The sequence below is a fragment of the Photinus pyralis genome, unplaced genomic scaffold, assembly GCF_008802855.1.
Source record: "Photinus pyralis isolate 1611_PpyrPB1 unplaced genomic scaffold, Ppyr1.3 Ppyr1.4_LG5, whole genome shotgun sequence".
NCBI lineage: Eukaryota > Metazoa > Arthropoda > Insecta > Coleoptera > Lampyridae > Photinus > Photinus pyralis.
The window spans coordinates 1,848,314-1,867,283 of NW_022170596.1; the positions used below are offsets into that span (position 1 = coordinate 1,848,314).

Sequence of the window (18,970 nt, forward strand, 5' to 3'; positions counted from 1 at the left end):
GTCGACATCGTGTTAACATACATTTTAATAATAAACTGACGGTACCGCATCATCGAACAGATATGTTTCAAAGAAGCTTTAGTTATAATTCTGTGAAACTTTATAACTCTCTTCCCTCATACATCACGGAATATCGCGGAAATAATTTAAAAAAACATTTAAAGGCATATCTTCTCAATCATAATCATAATTTGGGAGAGTTCTTGCAGATATGTATAATGTTTATTTTGTTTTTTTTTTTAATTCTATGATCATTGTTATCTTGTGTTGTGCATATTTAATTTGTGTACTTATTTCCATGCTTTCTGGTTAAATAGAATAGCCTTGAGCTAGATTTCGCCAGAGAACATGTTCAATAAAGACGATTTATTATCATTATTATTATTATGGTCGGTGTATCTTGTGAGAACTCAGGTCTAGCCTGGTTAACTAATCGCACGGATTAAAATCAAGTAACGATTGTGTCTGTGTCTGGTGAAGTTATGTAGGGTCCTAAAAAAATGAAATAAATAAATAAATAAAATAAAAATTATTATTATTATTATTATTGACTTAACCAATGATGTAAGCTCATCAGCGTAACTTATATTTCAAATTTGAGCGAAATATTTCAAAAAATGCAGGAGGTATAAAGATTTAAAAACTCGTAAAAATTTAAAAAATTTTTAACACCCTGTAGACTGGTAATGAAGCGAATCCATGTTTATCTAAACTTTTAGTCATAAAATAAGCCAAAGAATCACCCCTTCTGTATTTACATCTTATTTAGGAACATTCTATATGGCAGCTGATGTGGTACCAAGAAAAAAATTAAAGAAGAGAGAGGGAAGTGCTACAATATATTTTCATGCACAGTAAAGAAATAGCGAAGGGAAGATAATGAAACGATTACAACTTTTTGGTGTTGAGTTAGGAAAATAGTCTCTGTATCTCAAAACAGGGTGGACATGTTAAAATACCTTCTGGTGCAATCAAGAACAATTTTAACATTGTTAAAATCGAAAGCAACAGCATAAGGAAATAAAATTTTTATTTATGTAGATTTGTTTACTTTGATTATCTAGCTAGGTAATAAAATCCGACTTAAAATACATAACCCTACACTGTGCACCTGTTTTAATATCTTTATTTATCAGTGGTATACAGTAATGGTGTATACAATAAAAATAAATAAACACTGAAATTTTATTTTATGAAAATTAGAGCTGGGGTTACACAAATTGTGTCATAAATATATGTAGTTTCAAACACACTACTATGCTTAATAACAAGGCAAAGGTAGTAATTTTTATTGATTATTCATGCAAGAAATAGTAATTGAAGGTTAATGAAGAGATATCTGGAATATATTTGCCGTTTGCATGATAATTTTTTGATTTTGTTCACAACTGTCTGCATGGGTGTGGGTTCTTGTTTTTTCGGGACTAACTCAATTTGCGCGTGTTGCCATCTGCAGGTGATACTTCTAAATTATACAGCGCGATGGCCGTGACTAGAAAATAGTGTCCTCTTTTTTTTATGCTTTATTGGAGTTTTTTTTAATGAGTTCGACAACATTGTTACGAACCGTACACCATCCTTATTCCAAGCTATGTTACACTATTATCTCTCAGCACCAAATGTGAAAAGTAGGATGCGTTACCCATTTGCAATAACCAACATTTAAATTTTTGTTCCAGCAAAACCAAAGGTAAACAATTTCTTGCTGGTTCATTAGCGGGAATCACGTCACAGACGATTACCTATCCCCTAGATTTAGCTCGTGCTCGTATGGCAGTTACCCACAAAAAGGCATATGCCACCCTACGACAGGTAAGCATTGTTCCCCATTTCGCTTTATTACATTTTTTATTATAGGTTTTTGTAAAGATTTACAAAGAGGAAGGGTTATTAACGTTTTATAGAGGGTATATTCCGACAATAATAGGCGTAATTCCTTATGCTGGCGTTTCATTTTTTACGTACGAAACCTTAAAAAGGTTATATAGAGGTACGTTTATGACTTAGTATTTATACAAGACTAACAGTAACAATTTAAAGAAAGGGTAGATAGTACGCCAAGACTTCATCCTATTGCCGCACTTGGATTTGGTGCTGTTGCAGGAATGTTGGGCCAGTCCAGTAGCTATCCTTTGGATATAGTGCGTAGAAGAATGCAGACTGACACATATAAACAATACAACAGTATTTTAGAAACTTTAAGAGTTATATATAAGTATGATCGGACCCCAACAGGTAGATGTCTAATTTGAAATTGCTTACAGGTATGAAGGAATCAAAGGTGGGTTTTTCAAAGGATTGTCAATGAATTGGATTAAGGGCCCAATTGCCGTAGGGATTAGTTTTGCAACTTACGATAGCACTAAGGATATTATTGAAAAGTTGGTTAGTGATTTAAAACAATTTAAGTGGAACTATTAGTCTGATTGGTCATTTTTATACATTTTTACTTAGTTAGATAGATCTGTATATATGTAAATTGTGGAAGTAATTGTGTTAATTTGATATTGTCATTACATTATACATATATTTATTGTAATTTACGGATTGTTGCACGAATAAAAATTTTATTATGTTATTGTGATAATTTATGTGAGAGATGTAAGTATTTAATGGATATATTTAAATATACATTCCATTCATGGGACGTGAGAAAATAATGTAATGAGTATGAAATGTGAAGTGAAAGAAATAAAACACTAATGTCACCAAAAATGTGTTTTAAAAGTGATGTAACATTATCAAAGTAAAAGTTGAAAAAGAATTCCCCGGGTTTAAAATTTCTTGGGAATCATTGAGAATTGTCAGACGTCCTCAAGAAGTCAAGAACCGTTAGAATTTCTATAGGTTTATATAACAACACTAAATTCATTTTAAATTCCATATTTGTTCATATGCAGATAGGTATATAAAATTAACATTTTATAGTTCGCCTGAAGGACGCAGCGACCCGCCGTCGACGGCTACGTCTCGACTGCTCATAGCCAGAGACAATACAGTTTAGTTCTCGCTGCTCATAGTGTTTTTGACGTTTGCATCCCAACCATCAATGGATACGTCTTCCAGACGAGCCACGCCAATGAAATCATTTTCATTAGCCAATGAGCAGGTTCGACATTTTTTAAATTTTAACCGAAATCGAGAGATTTTGTTATTAAAAAACGATCAGAAGAAGATTGGGTGCAAAATATTGATATTTATGTCCGCTGTAAGCACTTTAAAATCAAGGGTCGGCACGCAGCAAGAAAACGTACCTGTGCGCGAGACTACCCCGCGTGACGTCAGTAGCCAGAAACATTTGCCGCCGTGGTGGCAAGTATACGACTTCTGGACGTGTTTAGTACCTACAATAGTTTGTAAGTTTTTACTCGTTAAAATTTGTGAAATTAATAGTTAATTACTTAGTTGGTCCACTGAAGGAGTGGGATAGGCGTCCCAACCTCGTCTACTAAATAAAAAAAGCTACTGAACGAAGTTCGCTCTTTCAGATCTATCCCAACGAAGGCCGCAAAAACTACCCAAGTTATTATTTATATTTTGCATAAAACACCGACATTTAATTGATGATGGTCAAAAAACAAAATTAGTTGCGCATTCGTAAACACGACTTTTAAACCGGTTCATATTCAATAATGATCCTTGAACTCGTCGAAATCGATTCGCGAAGGTCTGACATCGCTCTGTCTCTTCGTTCTCGAGGTGGACGAGGTGCAGACGAGCGGGCAAAACCATCAATCATAGGTATAAGGGCAATTTCTCTCGGAATTATCCTAAAAAAGAGGCAGTGGAGCGAATTTTCTAGAACATTTTCGATAAATGATTAGTTACTGGCGGCGATAAGGAGTAAAAGCGTAAGTATATGACTCATTCTTTCTGTGAAATATGATGTGACTTCCAGATTTCCCTAGGTTTATTGTTGGCAATATAAGCAAATTGAACTGTCTCAGTTAAGTCTTAGTCTTAGCATCGCTGTCGCAGTGATAAATAATGAAATTCGAATTTGTGTGGTAAATGTGTTATAAAATTAAGAGTAAATAAACCCTTAAAGCGGATCTAAAAAAGCGGCAGAGCGCCTCGGTGTGAACCTATGGGGTAATTGGAGTTGACCCATTTTTATTAGACTTGTTGCATGTGGCATATAGGTCAACTGTGCAAAGTTTGCACCGAATAGGTTCAAGAGTTTGGTAGAGACGACAACGACGGAGAGGTGTGATCTCACTGGGTCATTGAATTTGACCCATTTTCAATAGGTTTATTACATGTAGCATAATATAGGACAACTGTGCGAAGTTTGAACCGAATCGGTCCAAGCGTTCGACATTTTATCATGTTTACGGACGGACAGACGGACACCATCGACTCCCCTATAAAGCTTTCATGCGTTGCTCATATGAAAAGATGAATCAATTATTTTAAGGACCCTTATAATAATTTGTTTATAGTTAATAGCGTACTACAACATTAATAATTAATTTTATATCTTAGGTACCTACATAAATCACGTAATGAAATTTACGTTAGAATAGTAGGTACCAAAATCAACAGCGTATGTATATAGTTGTAATATAAGAATTAAGGTTTCAATTAGAGAAGAAAATTATACATGTATCAGATAGGCTTTTATGTGCAAACCATGCCTATGTCATATCTTTGTTAATGGATAAACAAAGGTCATATATATGAATAATTGGGAACTTGCCCTTCTTTAATCATCACTAAATAAGAGAGAAAGTTTATAAAAATTAATGCACATTTCAGATACTTCTGCTTAAGGACCTTTTAGGTTACAATTGAAGTCCCCAAAAAAATTAGATTTTGTGGAGTTTACAAAAGCTCGACGGTGCAAAATATAAATTTGTAGGACGGTATTTTGGTAGGTAGGTATATGCATATTGTGAGCCGTCCTTTTTCCAGGACACTGAGCATGATAAATATCGAATGATAGGTACAATACCAGCAAATAATTGCGTTTGAAGGTCGGCGAATTTACCGAAAAATTTAGGACAAGCGCCATTGACTTAATTTGTGTCTGCATAATTAATTTAACTTAAGTATGTGGTATAAGAAGTATTTTTAAACTTTTTTCATGTAAGCTCTGCGAGAAGAATACCTAATCAATTTCTTGGAATGCACACGGCGGTATTTATACTTATTTAGGTAGTTACCTACCTATATTTTTCGATACACAAAAATTGAAAAGGTTTAAGTATTTTGAATTCTAATAACGAAAAAAACGTACCTATTTGAAAGTTGAGCGGTTCCTTGCTCGCAATGTTCGGTTATTTATTTAGGAAAATAAACGTAAATAAATAAGTTAAGGACGGTGTTATTTGACGGCGGTGGTAAGAGTGAGATAAGAAGTTATCTGTGATCACGTGACCAAATTTAGAAATGGCTACTTTGTAGAATAGTCAGGCTTCACGAAATGCGAATATTGGTTAATATTCAGTGCTATTGTAGCTTAAGAAGTTATTTTTTAAATAATTAATGATAATTAAACAATCATACAGGGTTCCATTGCAAGTTATTTGCGGAAAAAGAAACGTTTGTTAGGTTTTTATTGTGTGTTTGGTAAGTGCATTTGGTTAATTTTTGTTTAAACAAAAATGATTGTATCTTGGAACGCATGTCCCGCTCTTTCAACGACCTTGATTTCTATATTCTAATTTTGTATAAATATTCTAAACATACAGGCCTGTTCCCCATCTTTCTGTCTGTTTATTTACAACCTTTTTTTATTAATTGTAGGGAACACATCATGGCTCTTTGGGCAAAAGCGCAACAACTGCCTCCAGAGAGTTTACAACAAATTCGTGCAATTTATGGCGAGCATTTCCCAATAGAAGTAAGACACTACTTGGCACAGTGGATTGAAGATAAATTTTGGTACGCTACTAATCCCATTTCATCTGTAATGTTCATTATGTGCAGGTCTGACATCGAACCTGTCCCTGAGAATCCACAGCACGAGCAGTATGTCGCCGGTTTACTCAATTCGCTCGTGCAAGAAATTGAAAACAAAGCGGCCGTAGTGACCGACACAGAATTTTTTCTAACCAAACTAAAATTGGCCGAGGCCGCGAAGACGTTTCGGCAACGTTACAGGTACTCCAAAGGCGATAAATTTTTCTAGCAAATCTTACTTTGCAATTTTAGCGGTAACCCTATGCAGTTGTTCAACTACGTTAGACAATGCTTGGCTACGGAGATGCGTTTAGTGCAGGCTGCTAGCGGGGAAGTTACCGGTTTTCCAAGCTTGGTCACGAATGGGTCAAGTGCGGAAGTTATTCATAAATTGGAAATTATAAAGACGCGCACACGGGTATGTATTGCTGTGTTGCACCTATTTATTCTTTATTGTGTATATCTTATCTATCTTTATTTTACTGTATTCCCGTTTATTTATATAGTGATAAGTAGGTGATATCAGTTTAAATGTTCTTCAAGACCTGCTCATTTTCACCTGTGATTTTTTACATTTACAGTAGAAGCTCGCTTATCCGAACTAATTGCGATCTGAGGAAGTTCGGATTAGTGAATTGATTGGATTAACAAAAATAACAATAAAGCGATATTTTGAATTACTTATTTATTTATAAATCGTAACAAAAATGAACAACTATTCCAAATGCAAATAAGAGCGGACCCATCTGTGGTCACATTACGCACATGCTCATGTTTTCGTGGGAGAATTATGCAGCACACTTTTGTTCGGATTATCCTGAATTTGTTCACATTAGCCAGATAGAGGTATATTCAGTGTGTTCGGATTAACCAGGTTCTGTAGTACTTGGCGCCAAAATTGAATTGTCTAGTACTTGGTGTGTATTTTTCTGAGACCATGTAATGCATGGACTAATAATTGTGATATGGTGAATGACATCATATCTTACTACCCATGTAAGATAGAAAAAAGGTAAAAAGTGCCTATTATAGATCTTTTTACGTAGAGTTCAGTGGTGTAGTAAAAAAATGTTGGGATCACTGTTGCCGAGACCAAATGTTGGTATTTATTAAATGGAACACCCTGTATATCTTAACGTCAATTTTTCGCATTCTTTTTCCTGATTAGATTGATGTATCAGAATCTATATTTTTTTTATATGATTATTATTTTATCACGTTTCAAAATTTTGAAATGTCATGTTTATACGGCCAGCCGCCAGCCATTTTTATTGATTGTTGTCTTTAAAACAGTTGAGATACGCTGCAGTCTTAACCAAAATAGGATACACAGTATAAGAAGAATTTGAATCTATTAAAAAATGAAACATTAGGAAGATTTAAAACAGGATCACGATTTATGTTAGTAAGTTTTTTTGGGAGATGATTTTAGTTTACAGTTTCAGTTACAATCTTGAAACAGGATATAAATAAGTGTGCTGATGTTATTGATGATCATGGTTTTAATAAATAAATTTATCGCTTGTTGAAAGGTCATTTGTCTTTTTTAGAAATGAATCAAAAGCACTTTTAGGAGCTATCCAAGATTTGCTGCAGTGGTAGGTGGCTGCTTTTTTTGTCGATCCGGCTATGTTGGACCATATTACATATGTATATGTATATTTTTTTTAATTTTAACAATTCTTCTAGTAAAGGCAAACATCGCATATTTGAAACATCAGATTGTGCATTGCTAAGTTTCTTATTCACAAAAATATTTGTGCCATAACTTATTTCTCTCTGTACACAGAAATAGTCCGTTACAGGACCATTCGGGATGTACTGATCTATTCATGGAAAATGCGCTAAAGCGTATTTCTGTATTTAACAGAATACTGTTGGAATATAATTATAATCAAGTTTGATATTCATACAGCGCCAGCTTAGTATATAAGTAATTTTGAAAAATGTCAAAAATTTAATTTCAAGAAATGTGTCATTGTAAGTTTGTATTAAAACTGATTTTCGTGTTGACTGATTAAAAACTTTCATCGAACTCATTCTGCTAATATTCTCACAAATACCACTTCCACTAATCTATCATACTCCTACTTCCACTAATTTCAAATGCAATGCCAATACGTAATCAGCGCTAAACACACGAGCCTTTTGAAACTAATTAACGAATTGTCAGAAATAAACCAATGTTGTTCATACTCGTAAATTCGCTGTCTGAATGCGTCACTCAACTCTGAGAAATTAACGCCTTTACTACGAACTAGGCTAACTTACCGTTTTAACGCACAATTAAGGGAACTTGCCATTTGACACGAATTTGACTTTCATTGAATATTTCTTCACGAATATAATGTTGCCTGATGTTAAACTACTAATTTTTCACTACTAGTCAGATAACGTACAGTGGTCGCTCGAAAGACTCGCTTAGAATTACAGCTCTCCCACTTCTCTCGTATTTAAATCTCGCTCATTCGAACCTCTGATACGGTACCTAATTTCTGAACTCTCGTACTTTTTTAAGCGAATAGTAAACCCTCATTTCCATCACGTGCTTGGCTTTTCGCAAAACGAAATGAAACTTAGGCCCGAAAGGATCTTGGCAACCACGCTCGTTTTTCACAACGCGTTTCTTGAAATCGTCTGTTATCGTCAGACATACCCTTGTTAACGTTCGCTATGAAGCGGTACATTTTCATGTGATGAAAAAAATAAAAATTAAAAAAAAACCATTACAATCAAAAGTAGAGAATAAAATTGTGATCGTGACGAAATTTGATATTCGTGGATATTTGAAATTAATTAATCGTATCCTGGAATTTGCAATTTTTGACCAAACAACGAAAATATGGAAAGATTTTAAATTATTCTGACACAAAATAACATGTCCAACGTTATTAGGATATATTCTACTCTTCCTTATATTCCAAAAAATTCAGAATTTTCAAAATGTTTCAAAATTGTCTCACAAATGTACAAACCACCCTAAAATTTCCAAAAAGTTTCTTAATATGCTAACAAATCCTACTAGTTTTTGAAACATTTCAAACAGTAGGAAACATTTTAACAATTTTCTAAATATTTCGAAAATTTCCTAATATTTTCAAAATTTCTACAATATTGCAATTATTATGCAGAATATTGCTGAAATATTTTCAATTTTGTAAGATTTGTACAATTTCCTAAACATTTCCAAAATTGTCCTGATGTGTCCGAAATTATTTCTAAAACGATTCTACTAAAGATTGTAGAAACATTTCGACAATTTTCAAAATACTTCATTTTCAAAACTTTCTCTAAAATGTTCATAGTCTTTATATGAATGTATCGGACATTGGCGACCGATACATTGTTATTGGCCGATATTCCGATATTAATATCAGCATCGGTCGATCTCTAGTGATAGGAATTTTGGAAATTTTTTACAAATGATCATTTTTGACACGTAATTTTGTCAGCCATTTGTTTTACATACTTGACTGTTCCACCCCGTACATAATAAATAATTGCTTTTTTTTGGGCTTGATACATCACACAGCCAATCATTTACTGTTGAAACAAATTTATTTAACATAAAATAATCAGATTGAAAGAAAAACAGGCACTCGGGAGGGACCATACAAAACACATCACGTAACAATCCATTAAACAAATTCAAGTTTTAATTATCTTAAGTTCAAATCCGGTTAAAATTTTGCTTTTCAGCAAACAAACGTACGTACAACAAAAGACGTCGTTTAACAACCCGCTCGCTTATTTAAAACTTTTCCCTTTTTCTCTTGGAAAGATTCTTATCTTGAAATTTCATCAGCGGACGTAGCGATAACAGTTCTTATCACAGGCCGGAAATAAACTTTTACAATACTACGCAAATGTTCCAGATCTTCCTTATCTTACTAACACAAAATAATAAATCGACATTGTTCTCGAATGCAACCATTATGATCAAGATTGTGCTCAATCTCAAATTCCAACCAATATTTAACGTTAACAATAAATGAAATTCACATACAGGGTGTTCCATCGGTATAGCAGGTGCCAAAGCCAAAAAAATCGTCCGTCTGACACCACAATATTTAAATTTGCCTACCTTTAAGAAAACCCATCAGTCAATGGATTTATTGTATATTCTTACTTTTGCTATAGGACACTGCGGAAGATTTACGACGACTGGAGCAAGAACAAGAGGCCTTTGCAATACAGTATCACGAGTGCACAAAATTAAGTGGTATGTAAATATTACCATTTACATTTAATCTTTCATGTAAGCAAATCATTATTATTAGCACACATTCAACAATTGTCTGCGCAACAATCTTCTCCACAAACGACTGCAGCCATACAGAAAATTACACACCAAAAAGAACTACTAGAGCAAGTGTTACAACAGAAGGTAAGAACTTTATTACCGAATGTGATGAAAATATCATAGGTAATGAGCTGCATCTTAAATATAGCGAACTATGCTTAGTTGCAAGTCACGCCGTGTGTTTTGATTATTTAATTCAGGTTGCAGGGTTGGTACAACTGCGTTTAACCTTAGTGGACAAACTGAAGGAAACGTTTCAAATGATCAACACTTTACAAGGACACGTTTTAGATGAAGAGCTCATCCGCTGGAAGCGAGAGCAGCAATTGGCCGGTAATGGTGCTATATTTAATAGTAATTTGGACACTATACAAGAATGGTAATGTAAACAGTTGTAATTTTATTTTGTAACTTGAGGGGATTGCAGGTGCGAAAGTTTGGCCGAATTAATTTGGTCTAATCGACAACAAATAAAAGAAGTTGAATTGTTGAAGAAAAAATTGTCACTTGCAACGCCCGGCGTTCCCGACGTCCTACCGCAACTCCTAACAGAAATAACACAATTACTTAGTTCGCTTGTAACTTCGACGTTTATAATCGAGAAGCAACCGCCGCAGGTGATGAAAACGAACACTAGGTTTACGGCGACGGTACGGTTATTGGTGGGCGGAAAGTTGAACGTTCACATGACGCCGCCCCAAGTAAAGGTGACCATCATCTCAGAGTCGCAGGCGAACATTCTGCTTAAAAATGACAAACTGGGAAAGAGCGGAGAGGCGAGCGGCGAAATCTTAAACAACACCGGCACCATGGAATATCAGCAGGCGACCAGACAGCTGTCGGTCAGCTTTCGAAACATGCAGTTGAAGAAGATCAAGCGCGCCGAGAAGAAGGGGACCGAAAGTGTGATGGATGAGAAGTTCTCGCTTTTATTTCAGTCACAGTTTAGTGTCGGTGGGGGTGAACTTATGTTTCAAGTTTGGACGTTATCGTTACCCGTCGTCGTGATAGTGCACGGAAATCAGGAGCCGCACGCCTGGGCCACTGTTACGTGGGATAATGCCTTCTCGGAACCAGGTCGTGTACCTTTTGCTGTACCAGATAAGGTAAAGGATTGTACCTCTATGCAAACTTTCAATGACTAAGTAAAAATGAGATCTGTGAAATTCAAAGTCCAAATTTCAGGTTGTAAAATTAAGAACACTGAAATTTTCAGTACGAAAGATTTAAACGGGTCTTAAAGTTCTATTGAAGGTTATATATATTTCAATCATTTCATTGGTTTAATGCAGAGAGTACGGTTTCATTATAGTATTTCGCTGCTAGTCTGATATTCAATGGTAATTTGTGGTGTTTGATCATTTTTAGGTATTTCATAGTAATCTTCGTATTTCTCTTTTTTTTTAGTGTTTGGCATTACATGCATGATATGTTAAAAGCAGCGATTAATCCATTACGTTTGAATAATTAATGGAGAATCCGGTTTTTGATTTTTTTATATCAATAATTGATCATTCAATGAGTTACTTGATTATAAATCTCTTTGGACTGGATTGTTACACTGCCTATTGGATGAATCGACTATTTTATCAAATTGGTCATTTCATTTTTATCAAGGTACACAAGTCGGGTCTAAAGGCCCCCCTTCACGTGCAATTTTATGTCAGTTTTGGACTGACGCTCCTTCAGTTAAATCCAAACTTGCACGTGAAGGGGTTAAACATGCCAGGCGCGCTTCAGTTGCGGCGCGGAGCGAAGAAATCAAATCGGACTAAATTCCTGGCGCGAACTGACATGCAGCAACAGCAAGATGTGAGCATGTAGATGCGGCTCAGTTCTCACATCGGGATTGACACAATATGACAAAGGTGGAGGTAGTACACTTAAGGTGTGCAAAAGAGAGATAGCTTTAGTAGAATGTAATTGATGAAATTTAGAATGGGTAGTCCTATGTTTCCCGGGTTTCAGGGTTGTTCGATTTATCTCCTTTAACAAATCAATGTGTGTGGATTCATTTCTTCTCAAATACCACGGTTTCGACCAATACTTTTTTCTCTTACTTCTTACTTCCCTTTCGTCGTCCAACAGCAACAAAAAAGCAATTGCTTTCCTCTTCTTCAAACTCATTCTTTAACAGCACTGTTGCACTACCAGACCCGGAAACAGAATAAAACTGAAATAAATTAAAAATCAAGCGCGAACGTGTAGATGCAACGCATGTCACACATCGGGAGCGCGCGCCAGGAATTCAATCCGGGAGCGAAGATAAGAACTGTACGTGAAGGGGGGCCTTAAGGAAGGAAAATCAGATTTATTTGGGCTATATCGATTTTGCTACAAAAATTAATTTCATTATTTTTAAATGTTATATTTAATTTTTACTTTATGTCACGTGAGTGGCAACCAAATTCCATAATAGAAATATTTTGATTGATTACTACGTATATTGCGAGGTATATTGGGTATGAGTAAACGATAATTGATAGTCACAATAATTGGTTCATAATTGTTTAATTAAAATAGTCAATTATTTTTTATACCGGAGAATATCATTTTATCTTTTATATAAAACGTTGACTAGTTTTATCTAAAAATATTTTATTGGTTTACTGAATCGAGAAAAGCAACAAATCATGATGGTTTCGATTTGTGTTTTTCTGTTGCACATTCTTGTAAGAAAACATGAAACGCTCCATGTGATCTTAATTCTTACAGTTTAATTTTTAAATTGGAAACAGTGTAAGATGTCAATTTGAAATTTGGGAGGGAGGCTAAGTAAGGTAAAAATATTTTGAGTCACAATAAAATATCTCAATGTTGACTTTAAATTAATAATTTGCGAGACTTGGTACCCTCGATCAACTTCCGCAAATTCCAAGAACTAAACAAATTTTCATTCACATCTGACATAAATCTTGGGCACAAATCTGACATAAAAACTATCCGGGTCACACAATGGATTCGAATAAACACAATTAATTGATGGAGAATGACAAAGATTTATTCTGAACCACCTGAAAAAAAATTAAAACAAAATCCCTGAAAGAAAGAAAAACCTTAAAAGGTTTGTTTGAATATATTACTCCGCATGCAGGCGATCGACAAATAAAATAGTAAATCTTAAATTACTTAGGGCCAGTTTTTCCAACTCTCAATACCTAGATTTATTCTGCAAATAAGTACATTGACAACAATTGTATCAAAATGGTATCCATGAAATTTATTTGGAGAGTAAAGTTATTGAGCAGTGGAAAAAACAGGACTTTTTTTAAATAATCCAAATAATTGGGTCGTATAAAGTTTGCGATTTCCGCCTCACTAAAATTGACACAAAAACAATCACTGACAGCTTCAGGAAACTTCACTTGTTGATAATATTGAAATTGCTGACAGAATCTAGAAAACTTAACTTTTAATAGGAAAAGAACCTTAACAAACGGCCTTCCTGTACTGCACAGTTTCCTTTTTTAACTTTTAATAAAACTTTTTCCATAATCGGACGTGCGTTAAACTTCTCGCACAACGTTGGTGAACTGTCTTCTCCACAGATTTATTATAAAAAATGACGAACTGCGTCTTCAACAAAGCAAATAGGGGAAATAAACGACTCAATTTCTGTATGGTTCATCACCCCATTTAGATCATGGTCCAACCACGAGTTTTTTCTGAAAGCAAATAGGGCTGACTGCCTGAGATTAGCGTAAACAAATTTCCACGTACTTTAACCGTCGCGAAATGATGCAGCCGCGCTTACTCGTCTCCAGTATTTAAAGAAACACCATTTCGACCATAAAATAACCTCCTTTACAAAATTTTAAATAAATTGCAATCACAACGGAACACGTCAAACGTCCCCACTTTTCCAATATGAAATGCTTCACAGTCATAAAACACGCGCGTTAATTAATTTTCGCCCGATAAAATTCCTTATCGCAAACGACCAGATGTGTCTTACTTCTAACACAATTGAATAAATTACCAAAGCGATAAAATTTTAAGTATTACGGCTTTAATAAAATTTCTGAAAGGAAAAAGAATATTGATACAAATTCAAATAAAATGAATCCTCCAGATTTACTTAATAAATTGAAATATTTCTCATATACAGGATGCCCTGTCATTATTTTCGGTGTTTACATGACGTTATTTACACAACAATACTTACTTTTTGATATAAAATTGACAGTTTCAACTTCCAAGATCGCGTCTATGCGCCATTCGTTTTATCTACAATGTATCTCGAGTTACCAATCTCCACTAACCTCGGTTAAGAAGCAGAAGTTTTTGATAAATCTTGTTTATATTATTTTATTCATCGGGTTTGCGCATGATAAACTGTTTTTATTGATTTATTGTTTGGTAATTTTTGATTAATTACTCTCGAATTTACTTAATCATTGTGAAATATGTTTGGGTTTTTTTAAAATGTCGTAATATTTGAAAAAAGTGAAATAATGTTTCAAAACATACTCGTGGGTGTTGCTGCGTAACACAACTGTAAATGATGAGTAACGGGCAAATATAGACCATAGCAGCTATCAGTTAGCGAAAACCCGAGATCTCTAGGTGGCCCAGGGGCTGAGATCTCGATGGAACAGGCAGACGATGGAAAATTGAAAGGAAAGGACCAATATCTTGATCAGTTCTTTTTTAGTAGGTAAATCTCATTGTGACGATTGGTGCTTTAGGTCTACGCTAGTGTGGGTTTATTTTGAACATATGGTATATTACATTTATGTCTTCCGCTTTGCGGTGTAATATAATAGTAAAGGACTGGCGAACTTTTGTCGTGGCGTGATGAAGGTCTTGCTGGACCGTGCACCACTCACGCACCACGGACAGGACTGCATGTTAATTTTTTTCATATCTCTCCTTCTTTGCTTCTTTGTTAACTAATTGAAGGATCTCACTCTCCCCATATTTGGATTTATTTAAATGGGACTATAAATTGTGTGTTTGTAATTGCAGGTACCATGGTCCAATGTGGCTGAAACTCTATCACTTAAATTTAGAGCAGCTACCGGCCGACCTTTAACCGAGGAGAATATTAGATTTTTAGCCGAAAAAGCATTTAGAGGTAATTATAGTGAACCAAATCAAATGTTAAGTTGGGCGCAGTTCTGCAAGGAGCCGCTTAGTGAACGCAATTTTACATTCTGGGAATGGTTTTATGCTGTGATGAAATTGACTCGTGAGCATTTGCGAGGACCTTGGGTGGATGGGTACGTTGCAGTTGACTCGAAAAATTTATTTTAATCGATATTTTACAGTGCAATATTAGGATTTATACGTAAAAAACAAACCGAGGAGATGTTACAGAGTCGCCCAAGTGGCACGTTTTTGTTAAGATTTTCCGACAGCGAATTAGGCGGAGTGACAATCGCATGGGTTTCAGGTATGAAAGTGAAATTTCGATCTGGTAGTGTTAACAGTTTTATTGCAGACAGTTCTGAAGTATTTATGCTACAACCGTTTACATCAAAAGATTTTGCAATACGATCTTTAGCGGACCGGATAGCTGATCTCAGCCATTTGTTAAACTTATATCCGGATATTCCCAAGGATATTGCGTTCAATAAATATTACACACCTTTCCAAGGTACTCACTTGTACATATCCAAGAGGCGGGGCTACGTTATTTTTTTTGTAGACAATCAACCCACGGCAAATAATGGATACGTGAAGCCATTGCTTGTCACTCACGTGCCTGGTTGGAGTGGTCCCGGTGTTGTTAGCTACCCGAATACTCCGCAACATCCATTTTTACAATCGCCTGATCCTAGCAGAGACACACCTTCTGTTGCAAGCAGGTTAGTAACGGATAAATAGAAACTGGACTTTTTCAAGAGCTTTTATAAACTGCGAAAGCTCTACTCATTATAGTATTATTTGTATGATATTGTTTGTGTTTTTACTTTTTTGCTGTTAAAATGTTGGGGCTGAGAGGTATATCACTTATAAATAAATAAGTTGACCACATTTCCTCAATTTCCAAATTTACCTTATACATTTCCTAAACATTTCTGCCAATGCGCATCACATTTCCAACGTGATGTACCACTCGGTTATGGCAAGCATGTGATCTATGTATTATGTTTTAACATGTGATGTATTTATAAATGTTACAAGATAAATGTAAATAACAGAAATGTACAAAGAATTGTACAAATTAGTAGTTAGTTTTCATTAATTGAAATACACGGAAATAAAAAGTCCAGTTGCTAGTGCCAGTAGTATATGTTTGAGCTTCTTTCAGAATATAAATTGTAATTCATACTTTTTCATCATACAGTGTGTTCATTGGAATTTTATACGCTTTCACATTAAATTTTTCGTCTACCAAATGTGACTTTTCCTTTCAGTAATAAAATTTAAATGAACCCACTGTGTTATTCTGAACTATTTTGACTGTTTCTGTTGTCTTTGCACCATGACCTTGTCGCATCAAGCTATGATTTAAAATTTAACATTGTATCTGCTGTCTTCTGTGACGTTGATTTGTTGTTCCTCAAAACGGTTACAATTTATATTCCGATTAAATGCTTTTAATCTTAGTTTTCAGAGCATGCTCGATCTATGAGAAACTTTTGGACCATATTGAACATTGCATTTTTAACATTTACTTATTATTTTATATTAATGTTGATTTATACCTTACATATGCTTCTTAATTGATAACGTTTCATAGTTTATATACACTTTTATATGAAATACAATTTATTGTTTAGACTCGACATTATTTTCTCTCGTTTTTAATCATTTGTTTTTTTTTTGCGCATGTGATCAAAAAATTCGTTTTCTGATCGTATGCCTTTCCTAGAAGGATAGTGTTTTTGCTATTTGCTAACCCTTTACTTGCGTGAATGAAAATCATGCTGCAAAACAGACAAAACCAGACATCTTGCAACATTCTCTATTCAATGTAGCTTAGTAGCTTTGTTTTCGTATTATGTTATGGTTGGTCTGTGTTGCAGTATGTGATGTCTGGTTATGTCTGTGCAGCTATGCTGGTTCAGTGGCGACTACAATGACTGGTGCCGGGCAAGGAATGGATTATCTCGATCAGTTGGACGATTGTAATATCGATCTCAATGGTTTGGTTAATTTGAGCGAACTCATGCAAGGTTATAGACAGTAAGGTAAGCGCTTAGACATTTTTAAAATGTGTTAAGTTGGAATATGGTTGTGAAAAATAATGAATGTTAAAAAAATGCAATTTTTTGTTCTTGAAGTACAACATTAGTTTTTAATGTAAATTTAAGGAGTAGTTGGGAACTGATCAACTATTGAATAGTTTTAGTCGTTGTCAAAGTTTGTCCATATTTTATTGTTTGTGCCATTTTGTTTGGTATTTTGATGTTGACGTGATTGATCGATATTTTGATAACGCATTAGTTTATGCCTTTAATTGTATTTGAAATTTTATTCTAACTTTTGCGGTGTTATCTAACTCTCTTTGAACATTTGTTTTTAAAGGTGTAATTAATTTTACCTGAATTTTATAAATTCACCCACTGCTAACGTAAGTACAATTGTAAGTACTTATCGTTACAGTTGCTATTTTGAAAGGATTTTCTTCGAAATTTATAGGAATTCATAAATAAATATAGTATATTTTGTAGCCACATTTACATACAGTTTGTACAATTTTTCCCATTGCACATTTTTATTCGTTTTAAATTCGGTACCTAAGAGATATTTTGAAATTTTTGCAGCAGTCTGCTCATTATAGTATTCTCTATTTGATGACAACACTATGTGCATTGTTGTGATGTCATTTGTTATGTGTAACAAAGGTGTGCAATGGGCATTAATTGTAGATATTTTCATAGCATAACATATACATGCTTTGTAACAAACAATCTTTAGATTTTTAAACTATAAAAAATGTCTTCTCATTGCTTCCTGCAATGACACGTCCTCAGAGTTATGAGTCATGACATACAGAGATTAACTAAGGAAATTAATATTTGGGAAGACGTCTTCACGTATGACTCTGAGGTATAATTTGGTCTCTTTATTAAAACAGCACCATTAACAAATATAGGGATTAGTATAGAAAACTCGATAAAAAAAATTCGATTTTCACAAAACCAATTATTGTGCCTGTCTCACCTCTTAATAGATGTGCAGTACCCTTAGTAAAACACTTGTGATAACCAAATTCTTAGGCGTGATGCATATTTGCTGAGAAAAAGATTTGAATGACGAATATATATATACGTAGTGTGTTGTGTCAAAAATTGTTTATTTCCAAAATAAAAAGTATCATGTTATACACGATTTTCGAGCTTATTTTAACACATTTAATTTAGGTAGCTAATTAATGCTAAAATCAGTAAGGTATATCTGAATATGTTACGTCCTACTTTACAATGGGTTTGGAGCTACATACATTAGACGAAATTGCCATAGTTACCAGTTCTAAGAATGCCTTATTGTCGATCTGCATCACATTTTCTACCTTGTTAAGTTTGACCAAGCTTTTATCATTTTAGGCTTAGAATATTATTGCTATAAGAGACTCGTTTTTTAATAGATTTGTTGATAATATAGGTAGTACAAGGTTAATGTTTGCTGTTTTATTATCACATACCTGTTGTAGGGAGGTACAACGCTCAATTTTACCTAACGATCAAGGTTTTTTTAATAGGTTTGTAGTTTTGTAATTTTGTGTAAGGTAGAATGCAATAATTGTGAAGTGTAATAACTTTTTTTTTCTTTTACTAACACTAATTAGTTTCATCAAACTTGCAATAAGGG

General features: G+C 34.4%; 2 protein-coding genes across 5 annotated transcripts; both read left to right on the forward strand.

Moving 5' to 3' along the window:
• Positions 1 to 1,679: 1,679 nt before the first annotated feature.
• Positions 1,680 to 2,578, forward strand: LOC116171910 (mitochondrial coenzyme A transporter SLC25A42-like; the record flags this gene model as incomplete). The annotated part of the gene is given in 4 exon segments (XM_031488945.1): positions 1,680 to 1,812; positions 1,858 to 1,990; positions 2,041 to 2,215; positions 2,265 to 2,578. Coding segments are annotated over 4 exon segments (598 nt in total), but the record flags the coding sequence as incomplete, so codon positions are not given.
• Positions 2,579 to 5,370: 2,792 nt separating this feature from the next.
• Positions 5,371 to 18,898, forward strand: LOC116170388 (signal transducer and activator of transcription 5B). 4 transcript variants are annotated; one of them, XM_031486752.1, is made up of 13 exons: positions 5,372 to 5,571; positions 5,749 to 5,886; positions 5,932 to 6,105; positions 6,157 to 6,322; positions 10,045 to 10,126; positions 10,185 to 10,291; positions 10,408 to 10,586; positions 10,635 to 11,313; positions 15,176 to 15,429; positions 15,478 to 15,602; positions 15,651 to 15,806; positions 15,858 to 16,017; positions 17,210 to 18,898. In XM_031486752.1, exons 2-13 carry the CDS (start codon positions 5,759 to 5,761, stop codon positions 17,343 to 17,345), a joined length of 2,346 nt encoding a protein of 781 aa, XP_031342612.1. In that variant the 5' UTR covers positions 5,372 to 5,571; positions 5,749 to 5,758; the 3' UTR covers positions 17,346 to 18,898. The 4 variants fall into 4 exon arrangements, with proteins under 4 accessions (XP_031342611.1, XP_031342614.1, XP_031342613.1 ...); XM_031486751.1 differs by having other exon boundaries at positions 5,371 to 5,571; positions 5,749 to 6,105; XM_031486754.1 differs by having other exon boundaries at positions 5,371 to 5,571; positions 5,749 to 6,105; positions 17,182 to 17,314.
• Positions 18,899 to 18,970: the final 72 nt, after the last annotated feature.